We start from the raw sequence: 27,725 nt of genomic DNA on the forward strand, positions 1-27,725 counted from the left end.
ATTCCTTGCTTAAAAGGATACATAATCTCGCCATATCTATTTTAACCTATTTTAAAGGGATTCACAACGGTCTCTAATGCTTTTCTTCTATCATATTAACTCTATTAAATATGAAAATCAATTAGATAGAAAACATATTCGCATTCCTAGTGCTAGTGTCCCCAATGAAGCATGATTTAAATGAAGATAAGATTTACTGACTGTTTACACCATATTTAGACCGATGGTTGTGATCTAAAGGTCGATAGACTAAGAAAAACGTAGGTTGAAATATACAAAATGCAAGCTAAATGAATGGGGCGGAGACCTAAGGGAGCGAAGAGTGGGTTAGTTATACACATCTTACCACTATCTAGAGTATGGAAGAAGTGGAATAGTTGTATCTATCTTATGACTACCTAGAATATGGGAGGAATAAGGACTTTTATGAGTTTTGTAATTCAGTTTCATCTCCCTTCTCCAAGAAGAGGTTTATATAGAGAATTTCATAAATTAAAGGTGCTAATAGAAAATAGGATTATAGTGTGTCATTCGTATTTGGCCATGTAGAAGATGTAGGTATGATGGTAAGATTAGTTTATACTTATTTGGAAGAGATTAGAGAAAACTTCTACAAAGACAGAGATTCTCCTGACAAGCAAAGGTTAGTAGGGTGAAAATGAATGTATTGATATAATTTACATTAGGGGCACATTTGGTTCGTGGCCAGAATAGAAGTTGAAATGGACTGAAATAAGAATTAGAATAGCCATATTCTTTGATGCATTTGGTTTATGACAGAAATTAGAATCAAATTTGAATACCTGAGGAGAGTATAGATTGGATTTATGAGGATTGGGACATTTCTATTTTTCTTAAAATTGGAAAAAGAATGGGAGCCATTTATTTCTATTCATCCTTCAACTAAATATATCCTAGATTTTCAGAAAAACAAGTCACAAAGTTAGTGTAGTTTATGTTTATGAGTGCACTGTATTGGGCGTAGCTCAAGCTATGCATTCCAAACCATTCTTCTCAGCCCAGGCTGGCCTGCCGAATGGGCCTTGCAGATCCACATATGTCACTCGCGTCCATTTCAAAATAGAGAGAGAGAGAGAGAGAGAGAGAGAGAGAGAGAGGTGTCAGAGGGAGAAAAACAGTAAGCAAAAGAAAGGCCGACGCACAGCCACAGAGCCGCCCAACGGATCCAAAGCGCGATCGTCGCTGCCCACAGTATTTAATATTTCTCGGGACATCCGCTGCGGCATCGGGATCGCAGTTAGGTAACGTGGCGGGGGCCTCACGCCGACACCCACCGCACGGATGGAATTGGAATCCCTTCCCCACCGTTGAGCCGCCGCTGTCGCTTCCGATCCACGCCTCTCTCTCTCTCTCTCTCCTCCCTGTCTCCCTTCCCCTCTTAGCGAGATTGTGGTTCTCACCGACGCGGCCAGAGCACCCGCCCTCATTCCTTCCGCCGCCCGCGGTCACTACCATGAGCGGATGCCCTAGGCGGCGCCACCTCTCGGATCTCGTCGGCAGATCCACCCCCTCCGCGCTCTCCAATGGACGCTGCTTCTCGGCCGGCCGTTGTCATCGACAACGGAACCGGGTAAACTCTTTTTCCCCAACTAGAGCTCTTTTGGTCGTGTACTGTGAGTTTGACTTGGATTGACTCATTTCTTCGGACAATTTTTTTTAGCTTTTTGCTCTTGTTTTGATACTTTGAGCACGGGATTAGTGTTAGTATTATTTGTTTTTGGTCTCAAGATGGTCGGAGAGGGAGTGGGGGGATTGGGAGCTGGGAATGTGGAAGATCCAGTTAGAACTTGGACTTCTTATTGTTGTTTTTTTCCCGAATAGACGTTACGTATCTGGTTCGGAGCTCTATGTGTGGTTGGTGTAGTTTGGAATGAGACTCTGTGTTATTGGATCTGGGGAAGCTAAGTTATATTTTTGAGATTGGATTGATTCTTTCGGAAGGATGAAACACTTGTATTCAAATGAAAATAATTCGATCTTTAGCAAGGGGGAGGTGATTTTTAGGTTAGATGTCATGGATTACCATTTTCTATTGAGTTTGCGGCTTGCGTGATATATTGAACTCATGTTACTGCTGCTCTTCTGTCAGTGTTACTTACTTGACCTTGTTTGCAATATGGGTGCAGTTAGTTAGTGGAGACTTGCTTTTAAGGAAAGCATGCACAGGTGTTGAGGCTTCTGTACAATGTGTGATCCTTCTTATGTTATATACCATAGAGGATCTGAATTTTGGTTGAGAAGATTCAATGAGTGTTTTGTAGTTTTTAAATGCAGCTTAACAGTTGTTAAAAGGCATGGTAACATTAGCAGTAACCCTTGATGCTCCATGGATAACAATGATAAGCGATAAAATGAAGGAGGAGGGATTGGAGAGCTGCTTTCTGTCTATGGTATGAACGAAGGGGAGCACTGCCAGAACAACTTCTTGGATCTCATATAATTGGGTAGAATGGGTAACTGCAAAAGAAAAGCTGAAAAGACCTAAAGCGGATTGTCAAAGAGTGGAATAATTGAAAAAATGCCTTAAATTTCATGTAAAATCCTAAAAGGAATGCAATTGTTCCCGTGCCTTCTTCTGTGATTTGTCCAATACGTTGTTTTTCAAAAACAGCCCCTTGGAACTTTACTTATCCCTGTAAACTTGTATCTAAAGCATATCTTGTTATTTTTTAACTAGATTTTGTATCAAACTTCATTTTGGCACTACTATTTTAACTCTCAGTCTGTTCTTTCCTCACAGTTTTTTACTTAGGGCTGCAGATGGATTTAGTTTTCCTGAAACTGAGCCAAACCAACCTGTGACGTGTTTTGAACCCACATGTCTTAATTGTAAAGCTTCGTCCAATTGATTGTCATGCATCAATGTGAAACACGAATAGGAACCTATCAGGATTGGAACCTAAAATTGGCACTATAAAAACCCATTACTAACTAATGATTTTCCAATTACATTAATGGCCCGTGGAATTTTATATCTTGGGTTCCAAGGAGCAATCTTTAATAAGTTATCAGTTGATTTGGATTACTGTTTGGGCAGATTTTTTTTTAGTTTGAATAATCCTGTCTATAGTTGATTTAGAAAACTATAAGATATTGAACATTTGCTGCTATGTGGTAGTCATTTTGCCATTCTCCATCACTTGTCTTGGAGTATACTATGCCTTGAAAAAACTAGAGCAGGGGAACAAATTAACCTTGTTGAAAATTCTGAGCAGAAACTGGCAGGATGGAAAAGCAAGATCGTATTTGATCGATGCAGAATAATGCAAATTAAACATCTTTGGTTTAATTTACTGTCTGCATAATTAATATTTGTGCATAGCTAGTCGATTGATTTGAAGTATCAACAGAGTTCTGCAGGGAAGAACATTGAAATAAAAAAGGCCACTCACTTCTTAATTGAAGGACGGTTTGTTAGTGCAAAGTTAAGGGAGTTCTTGGCTTATGACTGTACATCACAACAGTTATGGTAATTAGCCATGATAGCCAAAAGCTTTTGGAAGATGTGGTCAAGATCTGCTAGCACTGAGAATATGCTATGTAAATTATTGATTCTTTCTCCAATGGCATCCTTTTGTTTCCTACTATAAACATGAAGGATACTCAGCTTGGGAAAGGACTTTTTACATATAGATCCCCCTCCCAGTACTCTCCATTTGTTCTCTATATTTTTTTAGTGCAGCTGTAAACAAAGAAGCAATATGAATGTTCTGGTAGATTGTATGTTGCTGCTTCTAAATAAGAAGGCATCAGATGAGCAAGAAATTCAATATTCAATGAACTTGTTCACTTTATCTGAGTAGTTCTAAGGTCACTGTTGCTCAGAAAATAGTGAAGATGGTGGTTTTTTTTTTCTTTCTTTCTCCATAAAACCCTATTTTTCCTTCCTAAATGAGGGAGGCTCATCTGCTGTGGCAAATCCTGAACACTGCCATTGAAGTTGTTTTAGGACTACTTCCTGATCCCGAATCCAGGAAAACTTATGAATAAATTTGCCTAGAAAATGTTGATCTGCTCTCAAGATGAGAGGGGAGATACAGTTCACCTTTTTACTGATCACGTTATTGCATAGATGATGTAGAGGGGGATTCTAATATTTCATGTTTAACTACTTGGAGTGAATGGCATTTTGGATCTCTTCTATAAGTTCATTCATTTTCTTCATCAACATTTCCACACTCATAAGCAGGTCTTTTGTATTGCTTATGCTTGTCTGTTTTAACAATAAATCTTTCTGTTTATCTTGACTATTTCACATATTTCTTGCATTTAGGTACACAAAAATGGGATTTGCTGGCAATGTTGAACCATGCTTCATCATCCCTACAGTAGTTGCCGTCAACGAGTCTTTCTTAAACCCGTCAAGGAGTTCTAGTAAGGGAAATTGGCTAGCACAGCACAGTGCAGGTGTAATGGCTGATCTTGATTTTTTTATTGGAGAGGAGGCTTTATCTCAGTCTCGCTCTAGCAGTACATATAATCTTAGTTATCCTATACATCATGGCCAGGTATAATATCTGCTATCCAACTGTCATGTTTTCCAATTTATGCAGTCCTTGTGAACATTTTTGAGGTAACAGTGCCATTTTATAGGTAGAAAATTGGGATACAATGGAACGATTTTGGCAACAGTGTATTTTTAATTACTTGCGCTGTGATCCAGAAGATCATTATTTTCTATTGACCGAGAGCCCGCTGACTGCTCCGGAAAATCGTGAATACACAGGGGAAATCATGTTTGAGACATTTAATGTCCCTGGTCTGTATATTGCAGTCCAGCCTGTCCTTGCTCTTGCTGCTGGATATACTACTTCCAAGGTTGGCTCTAACAGCTACCTAGGCTGGTTTATTCCTCATTTAGCAACATATATTTTTCTGTATTTGCAGCTAAGATGATTGCTATAATAAGCCTTGGTAGAATTTTGTCACACTCTAATTTGGAAAAGTTAATGAGGTATATGTGTAAAAATGTATATATTGGATTAATTATCATGTTGTAAAGTAAGGATGTATTTTCCTATACATAACTGCATCACAAGAAATACTTTGATTATTTACGTTCCTTGTAATGATTGTGAGGAATCACCTTTTTTTTCACATATGCTAGAACATATTGTTTATATTTGCTATTTAAATTCTAATATTCTAAAACTATTACAGTTGTCAAATTTGGAAATACTCTTTTACTTTATAATCTATATCACCTCAGAACTTCAAACAAGTGTGCATGGGTTTTAGTTTCTCTTTAGATTTTGATATTCTGAGAAGCATGCCTGCAGGCAAGCAGTTGCATGATTAATACCATGGCTTGGAAGTGCAAGACTGTGTTTTAGTTTTGCCAATATAGGATTGCGAATAGTTGCTAAAGCATTTTCATTTATTTAGCACTTTAGGTTTATTTTCCTTCCCTGTTCTTCTTGGTACTCAATTCTTGGAAATTCATGTCTTTAGATTCAACCTGTAAGTGTGAGTTCTAATTGATTGAGTTTGTGAAGTCACTGGGCATTGTATACCAGTAACTTGGGTTGATCTGGCTCCTTCAGTATTTAAGCTGGTCTTCCTCTTATTTTAATTCCCGATAAAAGATCCAACCTGTAAGCATCTAAAAGCATTACATGACTCAAACTGTATCTATTTTTTTTTTTGAACTTTATGTCATGTTTGTACATCATATGTAATGTATGTCATCTTATACATGATTTAGCCAAATTTTTCTTAGGCTATACCTTCTCTAAATATATATTTCATGGGCTCTGGTTTATACCTATATCTTAATTTTCTTCTTATGTGCCATAATCTAAAGCAACTAAAACTAATTGTTAAGTTTGCACATTGTATGTAGACACATCTATTATACAATTATTAGAATTTTACTCTCTTCTCCTACTTCGGTCTCATTCTTTGTTCTGTTTTTCTTTGAAATTCTTTCTTAAATATTGATGATATAGAAACAGATCTGACCATCTTATTGCTGAGCAACCTTTGTTCCTTCCTATATATTTATCTTTTTTCTGGTAAACTTGGAATCCTTAATTGAATACAAGACAAGCCAAGTACTTAACGTAAATGTTCTTTTCTTCTAGAGTGTAGAGCTATCAAATTCTATTTTGTCCCTATTTTCCCCAAGTGCATGGGCTGATGCATATATAGCAAGTGACATTGTTTTCATGTAGTGTTAAACTTGTTTTTGTTAAGACTGAGGACCGCTTTAAGAGCTAGCTGAACATAAGCTGCTTATTCAATGAGATTTCGTCTTACATTCTCATCTTTGTTGACCGTGGGCCAGAAAATCACCTAGAATGTTATTCTTCCTACTGAAATTGGGAGCATAAGACCTATAATTTTGGTAAGCATAAATTCAAGGTGGTATGAGGGGTGGAACATCTAACATCACCTCCTAACCCTCTCAAAATGTCAAAGAGGAGGGATGGGTAAAGTGGCCTTACTTATTACAATGGAAGAATACTAACACACTTAAAACTAGGACACTGGGAACAGAAAAAAGCAAGCATAATTTCTATAAGAAGGTTGACGAATTGTTTGCTTTTATGTGCTTCCTTCATAGCTGAATTATAAGATTTAGTCCACGAGGTAGTTTGGTTTCACTGGAAAAGAGAGATTGCTATCTGAAAAACTGCTTTCTCAAGACCTGAGTAGATAAGTTATTTATAGAAAACAATGAAAATTATGGTTCTTTAGACCTAAGAAAAACATTTTTAACATAGAGATCTCAATCTGTCATTTGTTTCAACCTTTCACTGGTTGTATTTTGTCTTCTCTTTTTCTCCCTTTTCCTTTCCAATAGGTAAGCTAATTTGTTCCTTCATGTCTTAGTAATATTAATAAATTTTCCTTTCCATCATTGGTTTTGTACTAATATGATAAGCCATAGATAATTGTGTGGACGGAAGTCTAGCTTGACTGTGTGTGTGTATTTGTATATATTTCATTATTATTGTATTTAGTGGATGAGTGGGGTTCAATACCCTTAAAGTGAATAATATGAATTGGGCAGATCAAATAAAGTGGGAAAGTAGATAGCAGATGCCTGATGGCAACTTATGTCTCTCATCTTGGTTATTCTACCATGTTATCCGCTAACTTCCTGTAAAGGATTTTGAATTAAGGTATCCCTTCATATGAGTAAAGAAAAAAATTATAGGCAATCAGGATCATTTTTAATTTGGGCTTTTGTTGAACATGTTATCTTTATTCAAGGCAACAAAAGGTATCCAAAAATGGGTTTTCTCCCTAATTTCCTACAATATACCTCATATTCCTCTAGATGGGAATGCTGAAATGATGTTGATGAACCACTCTTCTCCGAATTCTTTTAAGGCAATCATCAAGTAGTATACAGCCAAATCAGTATCACTGCACATTTATGTTTTCACTGGAAGTTCCAGTATGGAAGAAAGAAATATTAGGAAAGCTTGAATGTATTTGGGGTAGGGCCACTAGCATTTAGGGCAATGTTGGTGTTGCTTAAAGGAAGTACTTTTTTAATTTTTAAAGCAAAAAATGTACTTACTGAAAAAACAAATGTTTGGTAATGTTATCTAAGGAGTGCTTCCACAAGAAGAAAAGTTAGAAAAGCTGTTTTAGGTGAAGCTAGATAACCTTTCTTCTAGCTTCTTCTTTTGTAAGAAGAAGATCTTTAAAAGCAGAAGCAACACCAAACATGCCCAAGTAAGCAGTACATATGTTTCTGCAGCGGTCGTAGCAGCACAAAATGTCGATATTGTAAAGGAATACATGTTCAGCCAAACTATCTCTTTGCATCAGCAGGTGATTCATTCTCTCATGTGCATGATAGAGAAAATAATGGTATCCAGTAAAAAGAAATGTAATTGGTAATTTCTATTTGACAAGCATGTGGTTATCGATTTACACAACTTAATTTGTTATCTTTTAACTTATTTTTCTTATGATGTATCTGCACATTGTTGTATAGCTATATTTAGAATTTTAGATACATGCATTTTCATTCCAAAAAACTGTTTTCTCTCTACATTTTCTTTTATGTTTTTGACATTAATATTGCATAGGATATTATTCATTAAGTTGGTCAGTTTGCTTTTTCAGTGTGAAATGACAGGGGTTGTAGTTGATGTGGGAGATGGAGCTACACATGTTGTGCCAGTTGCAGATGGTTATGTGATTGGGAGTAGCATCAAATCCATTCCTATCGCGGGCAAGGATGTTACTCAATTTATTCAGCAACTTTTGAGAGTACGAGGCTCATTAATTTAATCCCCTCTACCTTGTAGAAGTCACTAGAGCTGCAGTTTGCCTAATTACTATGACCCATTTGCAGCTTATTAACATGCAAGCAATAAATCTTATTATGAAATACATTCCAATTTAACCGAGTTCTTGTATATGACTAGTGATAAGAGATCAGGCTTATAAATTGGCTTGCTATATCAAGTACAATTCTTTATGAAACCTCATTAAAGTGTTCAATTTTCTATGTTAAATTTGATTATGCTTGCACAACTTTTCCTTGAACTATTGATCAAGATATGAAGTTGTGGTCATAAACTGATCTCTTTCAGTTGAAATGGGTTGGTCTCAGTTGGAACTTGGAATGGAGCCAAAACTGACACTCAAGACTTGGTTTCTCTCTAGTTTTGCTGGTTTCAGTGGTTTGCCTAAGTTTGGCCAAGACTAACCTAAACTAGCCGTAGATGTTTCTTTTTTTGAAGTTTTTTTGCTTTTGGCTGTTTATCATGTTGGAGTCATTTGGTTATTTCTTAAGTACAAAGGCTATATGATGTCAACTTTGGTTCGTTTTCCTTTCTTGTTTCCTGGCTTAAGACTAGGGAATGGATAATAAACATCATACTATGGTCATTTCCTTATTTCAGTAAGTGTGGAGGCAATATAGTGTCACTTTTCGGTCTTTTTATTTTCTTGAGATATCTGATATCTTAATAAAAGCCTATGATACTCTTAAAGACTACTACATGAATGCTGAATGAGAAAAAAGAGATCAATGTGGACAATTAAATATGAAACACCATTTTTCATAATAATAGCTTCTATTTTCTTATGTGAAAATAAATATAATATTCAGTAACTACATGAATTCAATTAAATAACCATTCAACCTTGAAAATATGACAAAGAAATGCCCACATTCTAAATATTTGTGAAATTTCCGGAAAATGATGAAGAAAAATTGAATAATCTAGGCTTTCAGAAGCTCTACTCTTGATTATTTTAATGAATTTTTGAACAGCTGAAGTTTTAGAATCAAATATCATGTTTTATATTTATAGTATCACTATATTTATGACTTTTGTTTAAATGGGACTTCATTTTAAAATGCTTTTCTCAAAAGACTTCGTCTCAAAATTGTTGAAATTACACAAATAAAGAGCCTATATAACACAAAACTAAGTAACTTCTCCTGGCTTGTTTTGTTTTTCTGTATTTGTTCTTTTTGAAACTTTTTTGATTTTCTTATTAAAACTTCAAAATTTTTGTAAACTTGGGTCTTGGTGGAAGTGGCTTTAGGAATATAATGAGTCCTATTTGTGCTTTTCTATGTAGTGCTCCCAAGCTTCTTTGGATATCTTTATGTCTCCTAAGCAAGGACGACAGAACCGGTACCAGGCACCGTATCTGTTGTCTGGTGGGATGAGTTTGTATGGGCCTATGCTGTGCCATGCTGGGCCTGTACCGACACATCTTCTATGGTAGGTAGGGCTGTTAATGAGCCGAGCTGCTTGGGCTCGGCTCGGGCTCCGCTCGGGCTCGGCTCGTTAGTCAAACGAGCCCGAGCCCAATATGAGGCTCGTTTACACCCGAGCCCGAGCCCGAGCAACTCACGAGCCCAAACGAGCTCTAGTCTCCCACTAACGAGCCGAGCCCGAGCCCAATATGAGGCTCGTTTACACCCGAGCCCGAGCCCGAGCAACTCACGAGCCCAAACGAGCTCTAGTCTTCCGCTGAAAAATCTTATTTCAGCACCATAATTCATAAAAATCTGACTATATAGAGAAAAATAGCCTGTTATCAAGCCCGAGCTTGAGCTCGAGCCCGATTACGAGCCCGAGGTCGGGCTTGTTCTGTAGCTCGTAATTGAAACAAGCTTTAGGAGCTTAATCCCAAGCCTTTGCTTTGCCAAGCAAGCTCGAGCTCGAGCCCAATACAGAGCTCGTTACCGAGCCCGAGCCCGAGCTTCTGTGAAACGAGCCGAGCCGAGCTCTCCCAGGCTCGGGCTCGGCTCGGCTCGTTAACAGCCCTACTATTGGTAGGGGAAAGGGAGAACAAGAGAGGAAGAGAGAGAGAGAGGAGAGAACTTCCTCTCCTTTTCCTCCCTTCCTCGCTCTCTCTCTCTCTTCCTCTTCTCCTTCTTTCCCTCCGGCGAGAACTCTCGATTTCAATGGCGGAATCGTCCCGGTCCGCCGCCGGTATGGCCCGCGATGCCCCGAACCGGGCAGTTCGGAATGATTCCACAGACCTTGCTCCTAAGGCTCTGAATGGATATGGATGACCACATCTCAAAGGAGGGTTTTCATTTTATCTATGGTCTAACACCAGTGTATTCTCAAGTCCAAGGACTTATTCTACTAAAAGACATGGAGATCCACTAGTTTTGACGGGAGAAGGGAAGATAAACAGTAATTTTTAATTTTCAAAAATTTGAAATTACACCAAATAAAAGCCCTTTTGTCAGTTATTTAATCCGTATCCTTGTTAATTAAGAATAAATCCACAATCTATTATTTAAGTTTTCTATATAAAATCTAATCATAATCATCATGATGTGGAGCTTGTGATGGTAGATATGCAAGGAGAGAAGTCCAAAAGACAAAAGTAAAAAAAAAAAAGAAAAATAGAGAAAACATATGATTTCCTCCTAGCTTGATAGATTTGCTGGCTTCAAATTGAGCTCTCAATAAATTACTTAGGCCCCTTTTGGGGGAGCTTTTGAAGGGTCACAAAATACTTTCTGGCCCTCCACAAGCACTTTTGGATGAAAAAGGGTATTTGGTAAAAATTTCGGAAAGTTGTTTTAGCTTTTTCAGAAAGCTAAAAACAGCTTTTTGGGAGAAGCTTCATTTTGGAGCTTTCTGAAAAAGCTGTTTTGAGCTGTATCGGAAAGCTATTTTTTTAACCAAAATACTTATAATAAAATATAGCAATTACATACTTTGTCCCTTTATAAACCTAAAAATTTGTTGGAGCCCTTACAAAGAATCTTAGCCGTGGATCAAACTTCCTTTCATGCAAGAAAAGGTATTCTTGTTTCCTATTATTGTATTATCCTATAAATATAATATTATATTACATTATATCATAATACATTAATATGTTATGTTAAATAATTTAATATTATGTTATATTATGAAAAATTAATGTACGCTAATAATTATAATATTTTGTACCTTTATTATTGTATTATACTATAAATATAATATAATATTCCATTATATCATAATATATTGATATGTTATGTTAAATAATTTAATATTATATTAAATTATTATTCTATAGTATACAATGTTATATTACTATATTATAATAATATTATATTATATTACGGTAATATTATACTATATCATACATTTATGTATTAATATATGTTATATTTTATTATGCTTTGTTGTATAATACTATGCAATGTCCTTTATGGTAATTTTGTCATACAAAAGTACTTTTTCAGTTTGTTTACCAAACATATATATTAAAGTGCCACAGCATTTTAGAAATGTAGTTACCAAACAGCAAACAACTTTTTATAAAAGCTTTACTTCAGAAAGTTTTACTTCCAAAAGCTCTACTGCCAACAGCTTCCCCAAACAGGGTCTTACTCCTCACTACTTCCTAAAAAAACTTTAAAAACATAATCTTTAAAATTCAAAGTAATTTGAAAAGAGAGATTTTCTTAGCCCAGTGTGACCTTAATTGCATCATACAGCCCATTGAACAATTACCATACAAGAAGCATCTCTTTTTCAAGCATTTCCCCCTTAATATGCGTGACATATACAAAATATCTGGAACAAATAGGAAAGAAACCCCAACGTGATTACTGTTCATAAACAGCCCATATTATGCTATAGGATTAATGAAAACAACATGTAACCACCTTGTCACATAAATCTAACTACCAGACTGGTCAACCTTTATAGACCTGCCTCCCCCACTCCCTCAAAAATAAAAAACTCATCCCTTCTTTCTATCTGTATATCTGCAAGCTTGCATGTAGAATTGATGTTTAGCATTGATCTGGTTCATTTGCATGTACTGACCTAGTCATATGATTCTACTTCTAGCATTGATGTAAGAAAACCACTTTATTGTTGGGTAGGAAAGTCATGTCTTTTTATTTTGAGATGCACGTTATATGTTTATGGTTTGGTGCTCATGATTGGCTAATTTTTTCATTCATAGGAAAGGGGAGAGCATATACCACCAGAAGACTCTTTTGAAGTAGCTCGGAAGGTGAAAGAAATGTATTGTTACACTTGTTCAGACTTAGTCAAGGTAATTTTTCTTTTCATAAGGTTTTTATTTGATAGCATTCTATTTTTAGTTCTGTAATTGAAATGTACTTTTCACTCTTATATTTTTGAGATTGTATCTGTCGAAGATAAATAATATTGTTTCTCGGTCAATATCACTATGGTTGCTGTAGAAATTGTAATTAGTCAATCTGACTTTTTACTAACTAAAGCAAATCTTACTGCTAGTGGTTTCAGTCTAACTTCTGATGATAATAATTAACTAGACAGAAGGTTATTGAAGTATTTGAAATGTTTTTATTGATCGAGATGTCTTGAAGAAAGTAGTCTAGTATTACTGGTTAAAATGTTACCTCATTGGTTTCAAACAAACCATAGAGTCAAGGATTGATGTCCCAGTGCATCTCAGTGCATCCTGCTGGTACTGTTCTGTTCCAACAAAAAATGGTACTCAGGATGCCCCCCAAGATGCTAGATCACTCATTTTTCGGGACGTCATACCGACTGGGATAAACCAGGACATTTATGTCCCGACACTTGGGATGGTGGTGGGCCCCAAGATGCCCTTTTTTATTTCTGATTTTTCCCTCTTCATTCTTATTGTTAGTGGTTGTTCTGGTTTGTCCAGACCTGTCGCGGTACCATATCAACTTGGGACCAAACCAGGATGGGTATTGGCGTGGCGACTTCAATCCTTGCCATAGATGATGGGCATAATTATTTATGCTTCTCCCGAATACTTGATATCAGCTTTACAGATCTTCTTTCACCAGTAGTTCCTACTAAGATTTGCCCCTGGTGTTATTTTTAATCTTTTCTGTTTTCGTTCCTATAACTTCTGTCCATGTTAGCTTAAGTCTTTTTATGTTCTTCTTAAACTCTTGAACATATGTTTTACTAATTCTGATTACTGGAGCCTCCTTATATTTTCCTTATGTATGGTTGTAACATCTAAATTGGCTCCATCATTTTGTTTTCAATTATTGTAACTCCTGCAGGCGCTCAGTTATATCTTTTCCTCGCTCTGTTCTTTCTATTTTTTACACCACCGTCTTACATTCTCATTACTGTTAAACTAGTCTATTTTTCCTCTTTGCCCAACATGCTAAGTCATACAACATCGTAGATCATTGCTTTCCTTATTGATGCAAATTTTCAGCAAAATATTAAGAGAAGTAGATTTAAATTATTATTATTTTTTGGATCTAGATTTTCAGTAAAGATCCAGTTTAGGACAATACTATATCAACTTCATACCATTTGTTTACAAATTTACGGTATCAACTTCTGAATTTGATCGTAAGCTGATACCAATCCTGCAACTTTGTTTTACCTATCGAACCTTCCACAGATTTTAAACCAAAAGCGACAAATTCTTCTTCTAGCTGCAAAAATTAAATGACAAGCATAACCCGTCACCGGTGCCTCAGACTTCATAAGCATAATATTTTCATTGTGTCTATAGTGCATGGGTCTTCTTAATTCTTCCTTCATATGAATGTTTCTTTACCTCTGCTGGTAGGTTTTTTCCTGCTCTCTTGGTAGAGTTTCACACAGAGCTTGGTATAAAGTATAATTCCAGCATGGAGGTCATTTTTGTAGTTACATCTTGAAAAAAGTTTGTTTATAATTTGAGGGAAACACTTCTATCTATGTTGGTTATAATCATGGTATGCCGTACTGACCCGAACCGGGCAGTGCAGAGCGTACTATACCATACTGATTTGTTACCGGTACTTGGTACGGATGGCGTACCGATATTCCGTCCCGTACCGTACCGACATTATGCTAGTGTGGCACCGGTATGGGGTCCGGTACTGAGACGACGAACCTTGGTTATAATGTCTAAACACATTTTCATTTCTCAGATTATGGTTATTCATAAATAGCTAAATGACTTGGGACTTTTCTTCTTTTGACCTTGCTTGTTGGTCATGGATTAACCTGTCGATTTTTCTGGTTCCAAAACTTGTAATTAGTAGTACTTGACCACAAAAGTACTTTGCTCTGCTATTACCAATTTTATCATCTTAAAGAACACGTTAGCGGCTTTTGTTATCAAATTAATGAAGAAAAATTTAATCTCTAAACATGCATTAGTTATAATATCTGCGGTAGCATGAGTTCTGTATAAGGATGATAAATTATTATTGTTTACGTGTTCGCATAGTTTGTCATTGTTCACTATCATTTACCTGTCGACTCAACTTATCATCTAATGTTATGTGATAGAATTGCTTGTTACACCAGTCCCTTGCTGGGTTCATATCATTGACCTATTGTTTCCTTTTTGAACTTTCCATTGAATAAATATTACTTGGACATGTTGATAATTTGAAACAAGTTTTGCTTTGCCTGATGGATCGGCTCTTTATCAGTACATTTATATTCAGAAGCAATTTATGCATCTGCTTCTAATCAGCTTGAGCACAATGCAAATATTTTACTGTTAATAGGATCTCAGAAGAAAAATCTCTAGCACTTTAATCAGTGATTATTTTATATCATATTGTCTTAGGAGTTCAATAAGTATGATAAGGAGCCTTCTAAGTATATCAAGCATTGGACTGGTGTTAAGCCGAAGACTAGAGCACCATACTCCTGTGATATAGGATATGAGCGCTTTCTTGGGCCTGAGGTAGGTTTTTCATTTTATCATCTTGTATCCACCTCATGCCACCATGTTTTTCTCTATGAATTATTTATGTTTATATGGAAAAAGTTTTCAGTCATTTTTTAGTTATCCACTTGACAGAAATTTACGGTATTCTGAAAGAGGATTATCTCTTTTAGACCTTTCTTGAGTTATTTGTTCTTGATATTTAATTTAAGCATGCTTCATCCATTATAATTTGTGGTGGGTATTCAGTAAATTTCTCTTAGACGTTAAAACAAAAAGTCATTTGAGCCAAAGATAAACCATGGAAGCCCAATAAAATCTGCAACTCGGAACTTTAATGTCCAGTAATTGAATACATATACAAATATGGGCATCAAGATGCCAATAAAATCTGCAACTCGGAACTTTAATGTCCAGTAATTGAATACATATACAAATATGGGCATCAAGATGCATATGTCAAGATGGATTTTAATGTCAAACCTGTAAGATCTTTTCATTTCTAAATTTGCTGTTTTGATCATATAAAATCCGAATCAAACCATCACTTGCTGCTGCTACTGCTACCACCATAATCATCACCACTTCACCACATGCACTGCCGCCAAGCTGGCTGATTGGTTCATAGCTGCTGCTCATGTTTTGCTTCCTGATGCTTTTCTTGCTTCCAGCAAAAATGTTACTGCTGATGTGCGATGTCTGCACTTTCTGTGTGATGTTTGCTTCTAAATGCTAGTATCATTTGCAATATTTGATGATCTGGTGGTATGTTGAGTTTACTGTATTCACCTTATTCAGTGTGAGATTGAGAGCCACAATCCATCCATGAATTGAGCCTTTTGAGCTCGGCATTTAGTCCATTCAAAAAATGTTTGTCATTTGGCATGTTATCCATCCATTTCGTGTGCTTCCAAGAAGGTATGCTTGATTCGCACATATTTTGGATTATTGCTTTCCAATCTGCATGTTTTTGAAACCCACTTTGCTTCTCCTGGGGAATTAAAAGAGATGAATGGAGTAAAGATAAGGGATTTTGTTTGCTCTGATATGACTTTGATCAGCTTGTATGGTCTCTTTGGATTAGGGTTCCATGAAGGCTTTAAAGCAGGTTGTAAACCGGCTGGGGGAACTATGACTTAAAATCTGTGCTTGCTGTCCTACCCACCCTCATATGAGAGAGAGAGAGAGAGAGGGAGACTGGTTCATAGGTTTGGATGAAAATTGAAGAAAGGGGAAGGACTGTTGCTTCATGGATTCACAGTGTAGAGTGGGAAATAGGATAACAGGCTAGGTTTCCTGGCAAGGTACGCGGTACCGACTGTACCGACGTACCCGTGGGCATCGGTACCGGTACGGTACCGAACCAAACCGAGCCGAACCGGTACTTTACTGATGGGGCTAAAAGCCAAAAAAAATTTGGACCCGGTACGGACTGGTCGGTTTGAGTCGGTACCGGATCGGTACGCGTCGGTACGCATCGGTACCGGTCGGTACGGTTCGGTACCGAAATATGTAGCCGTACCGTACCGGTACGGTCCGGTACCGATATGTACCGGCCGGTACCGACCTGTACCGATCGGTACGACAGACCATGTTTTCTGGCATTATAGGTCTTGTTTCTACTACCTATACACAAAAAACTACCAAAGTGCCATATTGTCAAAAGATAGGCTGATAGGAATAGTTGATTACATATGATAGTAGAAATCAAAGATTTATTAAGCCTTATATAGCTCTTGATTGCCTGAGTAGAAGAAACTTTTGAAAAACTTGAGCTTAAAACTTGTTAGAAACGTGGCTTAAATTACTTGGTGAAATTTCCTATAAATCAACTAAATTATTATGCAGGTGATCCATACTTGCATGAGAACTCAATATTCAATGTCAGATGATGCATCCTAACCAAAGTTTTGTATACTAGTCGCGTTTAACCAACTTGTGCGGCGAGTTGTATGTATGGATAGAGAATTGGTTTGAACATATTATTTTAATACCAATCAAATTTGAGAAAGAATAAGATGCTTTTCTTTGGCCCAAATGACCCGATTTCAATGAGGCAAGCCAATGATGTGTTTTTGTTTTTTAAAAGGTTTTTACAATTATACCCTTTGAGATATGCAAAATTGCAGGAGTCATGGATACCCTTTCAAAGTCATTATTTCTTTTATATACTTGAGGGCCCATTCTTTGGGGGTTTAAAAACTTACCTAAGATTCTGTATTTTTCTGGGTGAGTGTTTCTCAGGCAATATTTAGAGAGGAAAATAATTTACTCATGTTCTTTTATGAATTGGAAAGTGTCTCCGAAATCTATTACCCATGCTTTTTTGCATTACTATTTTCTTGAGTAAGTTGCTAAGATCTATCCATATTTTCCATAATATTCTGTCTATATATATTATATTTATAATAAAATATAATGATTATTTATAATATATAATATTATTATTGTATATAGTACACGTAATATTTTTCTAGTTATCCCTTGCTCAATAAGTCCTATGCCTAGATCTAACCTATGGTTTCTCGCACCCCCATTTCTAAGCTTGAATCTCGACCATCTAGGTCATGGCCCATGTTGCCATGTTGGCAACTTCCACCACCACCTCTTTCACTGGCCCTTACGTCTCCTCATCTACCCACCTCCTTGAGATCACTCTGCTCCAACACTACTCAACAGTATCCTAGCCATTCGAGCCAAGGCACATGGCAACCCCTCCCACTACCCACCTTCGTCTCCCCTTTTCTCCTTCCTCTCCTTTGCTTACACGCTCTCTCTTTTGCCCATGGAATTCTTCACGCCGCTACCTCTTTTTCCATTGCTTCTTTCTCCTTTAACTCTTTGTTCACCCCCACCCACCTCTTTGGCCTCTCGAGATGTAGCCCCATCATTTGGACCTTGCATGGTTCCTAATTGTCTGGGCCAAGCCCCATGCGAACCCCTTCACCATCTCGTCTTCCTCCACCCACCTTTCTCTCGTCCTTTCTGAACCTCTTCTTTTCTTATGGTGGCCCCTGCCCACCACGACCACCTCTGCCATTCCCTTCCTCTCTTTATCCTACCAAAGCCCAATAACTGTCCTAATCCCAACCCAAATTCCTCTTTTTTTTTCTTCTTTCCCCTCCTAATCCTTTGCACACCCCTTCCCCGCTTATGGTGGCGCCTCCCACCACCACCTCCTTTGCTTTCCCCATCTTCTCCTTATCCTACCTAGGCCAGATCCAATCCTAATCTCAACTTGTCCCCCTTCTTTTATTCCTCCTTCCCCACTAATTTCGTTCCTTTCCCGGCTTTGGCAAATCTAAGGCCAATGTCCGTGATGGAGGGTCTGAGGAAGGTCGTGGATATTGAGTTTGAGGATATGTGGAAAGAGAGTGGAAAAAGGTCTAATTAAAATCCCATAACAAGGGTATAATGGTCATTTGAATTTTCAATTCATTTTCAACCCAGTTAAAACCCAATTAAACTAGCATTGCTCGATGGATTGTGATGGTGGGGATGGACATGCCAAATGAATAACCCTTTTAAGGATACACAAGTAAATAATGATTTTGAAAAGGCATCCATGTAATTTCACATATTTATAAGTGTATACCTAAAATCCCTTTTATGACTATTTATAAGTCTAATATCTTGTCATAAACTTTTAATACATGGTTGAAGCCTTGTATTACAATTCATGCAATTAGAACCTATAAAACATCATCAAATCATATACTTGTTTTCATATTATTCTTTTAATTTTCTTGATTTTATATGGTTTTAGAAATTTCTCCTAGTCTGGAGGTTACCAAAAATTAAATTTGTCAAAGTTGTAACCTAAAACCAAAACAATTTGATTCTAAATGAATGTGTTCTGTCCAATATGCTAGGCATATGTCTCTGACACTGAAGTTTTAAAGTTTTACCAAAACCATATCTGCAGGGTTGACGACAACCTTTGGTTGTTCTTTATATTAATATTTAAAGGAAGAGATTAAGTTATTTACATTGTCCGCCAAGAGCAGACCATTCAAGGCAGGTCCTTATCTTGATCAAGAATATCCCCGGTACACTGCAATCATTCTCAGAATTCTTTTCTCAAGTAGGTTTAATAATTCTCTCCCAAAAATATGTATCAAATTATCTAACCTGCACTCGCTATTGCAAAGAGGAACAGTCATGGGCAAAAGCTTATAAGTAGACCATTAAGCTGAGCAATCATTTTTATTTTCTATTGCTTGATATTACTTGCTGACGTTACTAGGTTTTACATTAATAAAATATTTCGAAAATTATAATGCTTGCTAACGATTTCCAACACAAAATATTTTATTGTTTTATATTATATGCAGATTTTCTTCCATCCTGAGATACACAGTAGTGATTTTACCACTCCTTTACCTGCTGTAATTGATAAGTGCATTCAGTCATCCCCAATTGACACAAGGAGGGCCTTGTATAAGGTATATGAGATGATACTATTGTCATACCATAGTCTTATTTCTAAGCGTTCATGCACTTTATAAATGACTCTATAATCACCGTTCCAGAATATAGTGTTATCTGGAGGATCAACCATGTTCAAGGACTTCCATAGAAGATTGCAACGAGATCTAAAAAGGATAGTGGATACACGAATTGTTGCATCTGATGCCCGATTTGGTGGGGATGTTAAAGTAGGCAAACTCTCTTTCTCTCTCTCTCTATATATATATATATGTGTGTGTGTTGGGCTGATTATTTTAATCTTTTTTGTTCCAGTCTCAGCCCATTGAAGTTAATATAGTTAGCCATCCTATCCAGAGATTTGCCGTTTGGTTTGGAGGTTCAGTACTTGCATCTACACCTGAATTTTATCAGGTATCTCTCTCTCTCTCTCTCTCCCTCTCCCTCTCCCTCTCCCTCTCCCTCTCTCCATATTGTCATAACATATTGAATTGTATGTCCTTGTGAGGGGAAAATAAGGGCTCACTATGTCATTTGATTACTAGTAAAAATAAAATAAAATAGATTACAAGCTTTATGTTGCAGATATATTGCAATTCATGAACATTGAACATGATGTTCATGGTCCTAAATTATTTCCTGAAGAAATAAAATTTAAGCATCAAATAATTTGAATCAGTGTTTTAAAACCATCAAACTGGACTGACATTTTTCTTGGTCAAGTCATGGGTCAATGGTTCCACCATGGTGCAATTGCAATCCAAGTGATTGTCCTAACTTTCCATTTCCTAGATCCTGATCTAAGTTACCATGAGGTGGTGCTGCCACCTAGTTGGAATGAACATATCTTGAAATTGGATGTTCCTAAGAAGTTCTAGTGAATTTTATTGTTTCATTAGTGCAACAAACCAAGACCTCACCCAAATTGGAAGGTGTTTTTTGGGTTTCTTAGCCATTTATAAGTACCTAGGATTGTATAACCAATATGAAATTAAATACACGCCCACCTGGGTCCTCACACACTCCCTCATTTAAGTCCCGGTATCCTCATTGGGTTAAGCATCCAAATCCAGGCAAAGCCAATCACAAACACTACGATTGGCTGGTGCTGCAATGTCTCCTATTCATAAACGGGTCGTAAGTTGGGTTCACTCTGATACCATTTATAACAACGCAGAACCTCACTCAAAAAGACTAGTTAGAAGGTATTATTTTGGTTTCTTGTCCCTATATAAGTACCTAAGATTTTCATAGTTTACAACCAATGTGGGACTAGACATATGCCCACACTGGTCAAAATAATATAATAAAATTTTGTAGATTTTTGTATTTTTTTATTTTTTAATTGTTCCCCAACCCATGCCATCATTGTACCATCAAAATGTGCTACTATTCCATTCAATAGTAAGGAAGTGACTAAGAGCTCTACTCCTAGATAAGTTAAAAGAAAGTTGCTCTACTCTCTCCTTTCCTCTTTGTTTTTGCTTTGTCATCCATCTCCTCTTTGCATCCATATACTATCACTAAAAGATGAGGATTGTTTAGTTATAGTTTTCCATTCCTTAATGATGAGGTCTACAACATACAATATTTTCGAACTTCACACTCTGACTGTAGTAGGCATGTTTGTTCTCCTCTCCTCATTTCCCATTGGCTTGTCTTTCAAGTGCAGCATCATCCCTAGCCATTACTCAGAAGCCTCTCAAAACCTATTCATCCCAAATGTATAGAGGAAATGTGGGAGATTCATGTGGATCCTCTCACTCTGCAGACACCAAGCCCTTTACCTAGATCTACTTGAGCCCTTGGCCCGAGTATGATCACTATTGGTTGTTGACCAAACAAGTAGTTCTACTTATCCTACTCACTTTGAAGAGTCCAATTTTGCAATGAAGAATCTGAATCAAGATTGTAAAGACCATGAAATCACTGACCTAGAGTTTGAGGGCACTAATGGAGCTGATTTCACATATGAGTGGAGGAGCTGATTGTTAGGCCAGGTCTTGATTGCAATTTCTGCAGTGTCTTAGATCGAATTAGGGGGCATTAGTACTTTCAGAGAACTCGAGATGGTAACTGGTATGGCTAGATATTTACCAACATAGCGCAGTAAGTTTGGTACAATATCAAACTGGGCTGTCATTGGCATGAGGGATGATGGAGAAACAATGATGACAAGGGAGATGGGACAAAAAATAGAACAGCCTGGCAAAAGAAAGTAAGACAAAAGGAGAAGACCATCAACTTTTATAAACTTTAGGGATACAGATGTCATTTCCAGGTTATTGATTGGTGTTAGTGGCATTTTGATGTTATGACGATGTTAAAGGGGAGAGAAATTTCACCCATGTTTATGTTTGCCTAATTTGTAGGTTGAAACAATATAATGTAGCTCATGTTATAAAAATCTGTAATTCGCACATGTGCTTGATTATGGGTACTAGTAATAATGTTTATAGAACTTTGATGAACGAATAATTCCTTGAAATACTTCCCTAGGTGGATAAATGATAAATATTTGAATGAGAATGAAAGACATGTATGGTAGGGATCAAAGGAAACCCTTAAATCACTATCAGTTTATCTCAAATAATCATCTGTTCATTTGTCTCCTACAAAAACAATTAAAAAGAGAATCTTTTCACATTTTAATTTTCACTATATAGAGCTGAGATATTAACTAATAGAAAACTTTTAATTGAAACTTGAAAGTATATACAAATGTTTTCTTTTTCTTTTGCCTTATCTTTAGTGCATCTGAGTCATCATTTTGTGTCAGTCAATTGTTTTTATTATTCTTTCCTATTGCATGAAACATAAGACACTTACTAATAGGAATGTCAATTGACTATAACCACCCAAGATGTTTTTAAGGCTAGCCTATCTTCAGCCAAGTATTGATAGTCAACTAGAGACCAATAGCTTGCGCCATGTCTGTAATTCAGGCATAGTTTCTCATGGAGCTCTGTATAGATCAGACCTACATCATCATCATCGCCACCAGCGTCGTCATCATCGCAACTGCTGTGATCACCGTCATCATCATGAGGACGAGCTCAAGGAGGAGGAGGATGTTCTATTGGATTTGTTTAGCTTATTTCTGTGGCTAGTCATCAACCTCCAATGAGTTGGTGCCTTGGGTAAGAAAAGGACCTGCCATGAAACTTTGAAGGATAACTGGTGGATAGGGAGACTCACTTTAGCATGTGCAACCTAGAAGCAACTTACAAATTTCATTGGACGTGATAGAGAGGGAAAATGATGATATAAACAAAAGGCAAATGAAATAAAATACTAGCGACACATAGGCACATGCATGTGAGTGCACACATGCATACAGTGAATCTTTACATTCATATTTTTAATGATTGTAATAAGCTAAGAGTTCGGTATGCATCTAGGTTTATGCTATCACTTGAGTTGTATTGCACCATTTTGGTCTGCTAAGACTAAATGCTGTATGCTAAGGAGTGCCAACTTAGGGTTGAGTGTAAAGCTCTTGATGGTCGGGGTTTGGATCAGCCCACCAACTACCCAAGTATGAGCTGATCTAACTTAATTAGTCTGTGACCAGGATAGAACCTGAAAATCTTTAGGCCTTACTGCCACAGCAGAGGCCCAAATGAGCCTGACAAGAGAGAAATAACATCTTTGTTGCATCCCATGCCCTCCTCTACTGGTCCCTTTCCTTGTGATCCCTAATCCTGATCCTTCTAAGTCAAATACTAAGATTGGATGATAGAAAAAAAATTTGAGAAATAGGTCTTCTTTTGGGATTGAGAGAGAAAGGAAACTAGGCTCAAGGAGCTATTATTATGTCTAGAACATAGAGACATTGAGGTTACATACAATACCCATTGAATCTCCAAATATATAAACATCATGATCCCATGGACATGTTACGAAGCACCCCCCCCCCCCCCCCCCCCCCCCCCCCCCCCCCAAAACCAATTTGCCCCAATCCTTATTGTGCTTACCTAATTGGTTAGGCCATGGGAGGACGGCAAGATTGTGAAGGCAAGCATGGTGGTTGAAGGATGTTGATCCATTCAATTAATGGTCAGGATTCAATTCATAACATCTACCTGATTGTGTATATTATATGTCTAACATAATAAATAGTCATGTTGTGGCTTGGAACTGGGCCAAGGCTTGCTCGAACCCAGCCTAATATTGATTCTGGTCCTAGTTTTTAGGCTTGGGCCCAACCCAGACCCCATATTATTGGGCCCAAGGCCTGGTAAGTGGGACCTTGCCTGTTCCATTTATGCTCCTACTCCAAGGTTGAGTATACACGGCAATTGTATTCAAAAGATTAGGCCTTGACAAACCACTTATGTCAACCCAGCTATTACGATTCTTGATTGTTAACAAACTTCAACTGAGGTTGTAGGATTATATGATTATTGTTTATCCCTATAGGATAAACTACCATAATCAGCCATCGTAAGGAGGGTTTTCAGATTTCCTGGCAAGTTTGTATGGAATGATTTTTCTATGTGAATTTAATGCAAGCTAGTTTCAATAGAAACCTAGATGGTTTCATGTCACATATTGTCTTGTTGTTACTAACAATATTCTGATTTAAAATGCAACACTTACAACGACTGATCTGACAGAAGCACGGGTAATTATAAACCTAATGTTTAGTAGGGGTTGCAACACTGAATGCTATATGGTATATCAACATCATGACATATGGTCTTTGATGTTTGGGCTGATCAAAGGCTTAAATGTTTAGCTAGCATATAACCTGCGTGATATGCGGGGTGCAGTTTTCCTTCTTTTTCCAAATTTATTCTATTTCATTTATTGATTCCATTATAGCTATTCGATATGCAATTCAAAAATAGTTGGAAAAAGGGAAAAAAACTGCACCCTGCGCATCACGCGGGTTCTAGGCTAGTATCCTTCTAAGCCCCAATGCTAAAAGCCTATTTTATTTAAGAAGCCCTAGAATTTACTTAAGTTTCATATATCTTCCAATAAAATTCCTAAATCTCAACTTCATTCTAGTAAGAGGAACTGTTCGAGTGCAGCATTACCCCATCAAGAAAAGGAAAAAATTCACTGCAGCCCTTTGCTGCTTATGTTTTTCTCAGCCCATCACTGTCTAGTTTTTTCTCAGCGGCTCTTTTCTTCCATGACTTCTTAGCAAATCACTCACTCTCATTGTCTTATGTCACACTAAATTATTGTATCGGCTCCAAACCTCTATATTTTCCAAGAGGTAGCTCTCTACTGTTCAAAAATTGCAGATGCTCTGGAATTCAAGAACCCCTGCATGGTTATGCAGAACCTATCTATTGAACTTTTACCAAATATGTTTCAGTTTATATACCATAGATTTAGATCCTTAAAAGAATCCCATTCATAATAAATGCTGCTATAATACTGCCACTACACACACATATATCCACTCCTACGCATATTCCCTCTACCGTTCCCTCCCCTATAACGCAAATAAATAAATAAATAAATAAATAAATATATATATATATATATATATATATATATATATATATATATATATATATATATATCCACTCCTACGCATATTCCCTCTACCGTTCCCTCCCCTATAACGCAAAAACCTCCCTTATTTTTTTTCATCCATCCTCCGTAGATAACTACGATAGCTTAATCCACACTACACTTTTTTGCTTGGAGTCGAGGTCTGAGGATAGAGTATTCCCACTTTCCTTATCTCATTTAGTGTAAGCATAGTTAGTTGAAATGTATCCCCCTAGTATTCCTATAAGTGTCATATAAAAGTTACTTTAATCAAACATTAAAAGATACTTCGCTAACTTCCTTTTACCTACCAACCTTCCATTTTACAACATAACAAATACTAAGTAATGATATCTTTGAGTTTTACATAAACAATGGTAGTCTGAAACCCCAACATGATGAGATGTTTCTTCCTGTTTTAACCTAGAAGCTAAGCAAACTGAGGTTCCAATAAAGGATGTGAATCTAATGATGCCCATAAGATATAACGAAACATGCAACATACAACTCAAAATGCTTTAGTGCATCATATTAACGATTTGTAATGCTTATCTCTTTGGGGTTTCATAGTACTCATGGATGATACTACACAGAGACCAGTTTTCTAAATTCTTGTAGATAAACACACCTCCATGTACCTGATAAAGTATTTCAAACATACTAAAAACAAAATGACTAACAAAGATTATCCATCCATAATTAAGAAAGTAAGCTAAAATTTGTGAAAAATAGATCCAAAAATTTCAAGCTCCATTTTTCATGATGACTGATAAAAAATCTAACTTTCGTACTTCTGGTCTAATATCAACTTTGTTATTCTTGGTGTTCGGTAAATACAATGGTCATCAGTAATTGAAGTAATCATATAACAAATACTGATCTCTCACCTGAGAGTGCCTGCCATGGTCCCCGGGGTCCTCTACACCCCCTGAAGATAACAAATTTCAGATCAATTCAAGTTCTAATGAAGCCAACAGATGACAGCAAGCAAGAAAATTTAAGAAAAACTCCCTAACAATCATTCGATCTGGCCAGGGCCATCAACCGAATGGCCACCTCTCAAATTCGGCAGGATCGATAGATTGACCGTTGGCATCAAACAAATCCTCACTGTAATCATTCCCCTTGGTGCTTGTCCTCCTGTCAATCAGGTGGTCTATCTCATTTCTGTCCTCATACTTGTAGCTCCCGATGCTCGAGCTCTCGTAATTGTTGCCGTGGTTGCCGTTCGTCCACAGCATCATGTATGCCTGCTCCTAGACCAAAAATTCTCCGAATCCAAGAACCTCAGAAACTTCAGCTCAAATCCTAAGACAAAGATCTGGAAACAAGGAGAGAGGATCGAGGAGGCTCACCTGTTCTTGGAGCACACGGGCTAGGATGAGGTTGGCGTTGATTTGGCTGAGGCCAATGAACGACGTTCAGGAAGGCGGCCTCGCGAGTAGTGGTCACCTTTGCGGCAGGCTCAGCCTCCCCCTCCACTGGCGGTGGAGGGTTAGGGCTAGGGTTTTCATCGGTAATATTGTCTTTGGCGCCTCTCTCTTTCGAGTTCTTCAGAGAGAGAGAGAGAGAGAGAGAGAGAGAGAGAATGGAAAAGTGATGTGTTCCCGACGAAATGCCCTTCCATTTTTCCGAACTACAAAAGTACCTTATATTCCGCATGAAAGTAAGTATTGTTTGGACACGCGGCGATGGAGAGCTATACCATTTGTACATGTGGCAGACAAAGAGCTTTGTCGAGGTAGAGTCTCCATTTTAGTATATATATGTTTATGTATATGTATGTATGTATGTATGTATGTATGTTAGATGTGTTTATTATGAATTTCAAGAGTTCACTCTGCCTATGCTGTCCATAGCGGAACATCATTTTTCACCTTATAGTCCACATCCTTGCTGCACTTTCTTTTCCTGATCCTCCCACTTGTCCACCTCTGTTGTACCTAATAATGCTGGATATAATCAGGATGCTTATATTTATGCAGGCTTGCCACACGAAAGCAGAATATGAAGAATATGGTGCAAGCATATGTCGAACAAATCCTGTCTTCAAAGGAATGTATTGAAATAGAAAAAGATCATGTCTGATAAATGTAAGGTTCATCTCTGTGAAGCTATTTAGCGGACAACATTACTCTCCTCTGGAGCTCCCCGGTGCATCCCTATCTGTACAGCTGAGAAGATCATGGAGGGAGGGCCTTCATATGAGTTGTACAATACTTGTATCAGTAGAAAGCCTCAGGTTTAGTGCTGCCAATTGATTCTATATTGATTTCATGAAGTATTTATATATTTGATAAAACAAAAGAAAAGGGGAAGTTCCCGCTTGTACCCTAGCACAATACTTTGAGCTACTAGATACTGAGCAAGAACCTGAGCTGCACGACCTTTGTAGTGTACGGCATAGCTAATTCAACACCATTTTTTCGGTATAATCACTTGCAAGTAGATCTAAGCAACAAGCTGAACTTTGCAGACTCTTAATTCACATTCTTGAAAACAACATTGGACTTTGCATCAAGTCATCTGTACTGTGAGGGATTGCATAATGTTTGATCAATATTGCAGAACTTTGTGGATGTTTCTTAAATACAAGACTATATTCACACTTATATGCAGGTGGCTCGTAGCTGTTACCAACACCCACCAGAGAAAAAAATACA

General features: G+C 37.3%; 1 protein-coding gene across 1 annotated transcript; it reads left to right on the forward strand.

The window, feature by feature from the left end:
* Positions 1-1,121: 1,121 nt before the first annotated feature.
* Positions 1,122-27,583, forward strand: LOC120107474 (actin-related protein 3). The gene is made up of 10 exons (XM_039120753.1): positions 1,122-1,591; positions 4,295-4,529; positions 4,615-4,839; positions 8,107-8,253; positions 12,430-12,522; positions 15,019-15,138; positions 19,455-19,565; positions 19,653-19,778; positions 19,864-19,962; positions 27,048-27,583. Exons 1-10 carry the CDS (start codon positions 1,545-1,547, stop codon positions 27,126-27,128), a joined length of 1,284 nt encoding a protein of 427 aa, XP_038976681.1. The 5' UTR covers positions 1,122-1,544; the 3' UTR covers positions 27,129-27,583.
* Positions 27,584-27,725: the final 142 nt, after the last annotated feature.

This window comes from Phoenix dactylifera, unplaced genomic scaffold, assembly GCF_009389715.1.
Source record: "Phoenix dactylifera cultivar Barhee BC4 unplaced genomic scaffold, palm_55x_up_171113_PBpolish2nd_filt_p 000876F, whole genome shotgun sequence".
Lineage (NCBI taxonomy): Eukaryota > Viridiplantae > Streptophyta > Magnoliopsida > Arecales > Arecaceae > Phoenix > Phoenix dactylifera.

Bases quoted from the DNA above. Each gene is read 5' to 3' on its own strand.
- LOC120107474 (XM_039120753.1), top strand. From the start codon at position 1,545: ATGGACGCTGCTTCTCGGCCGGCCGTTGTCATCGACAACGGAACCGG. The intron at 1,592-4,294 runs GTAAACTCTTTT...TCTTGCATTTAG, and splicing joins GTCATCGACAACGGAACCGG to GTACACAAAAATGGGATTTG. The intron at 19,566-19,652 runs GTATATGAGATG...TCACCGTTCCAG, and splicing joins CAAGGAGGGCCTTGTATAAG to AATATAGTGTTATCTGGAGG.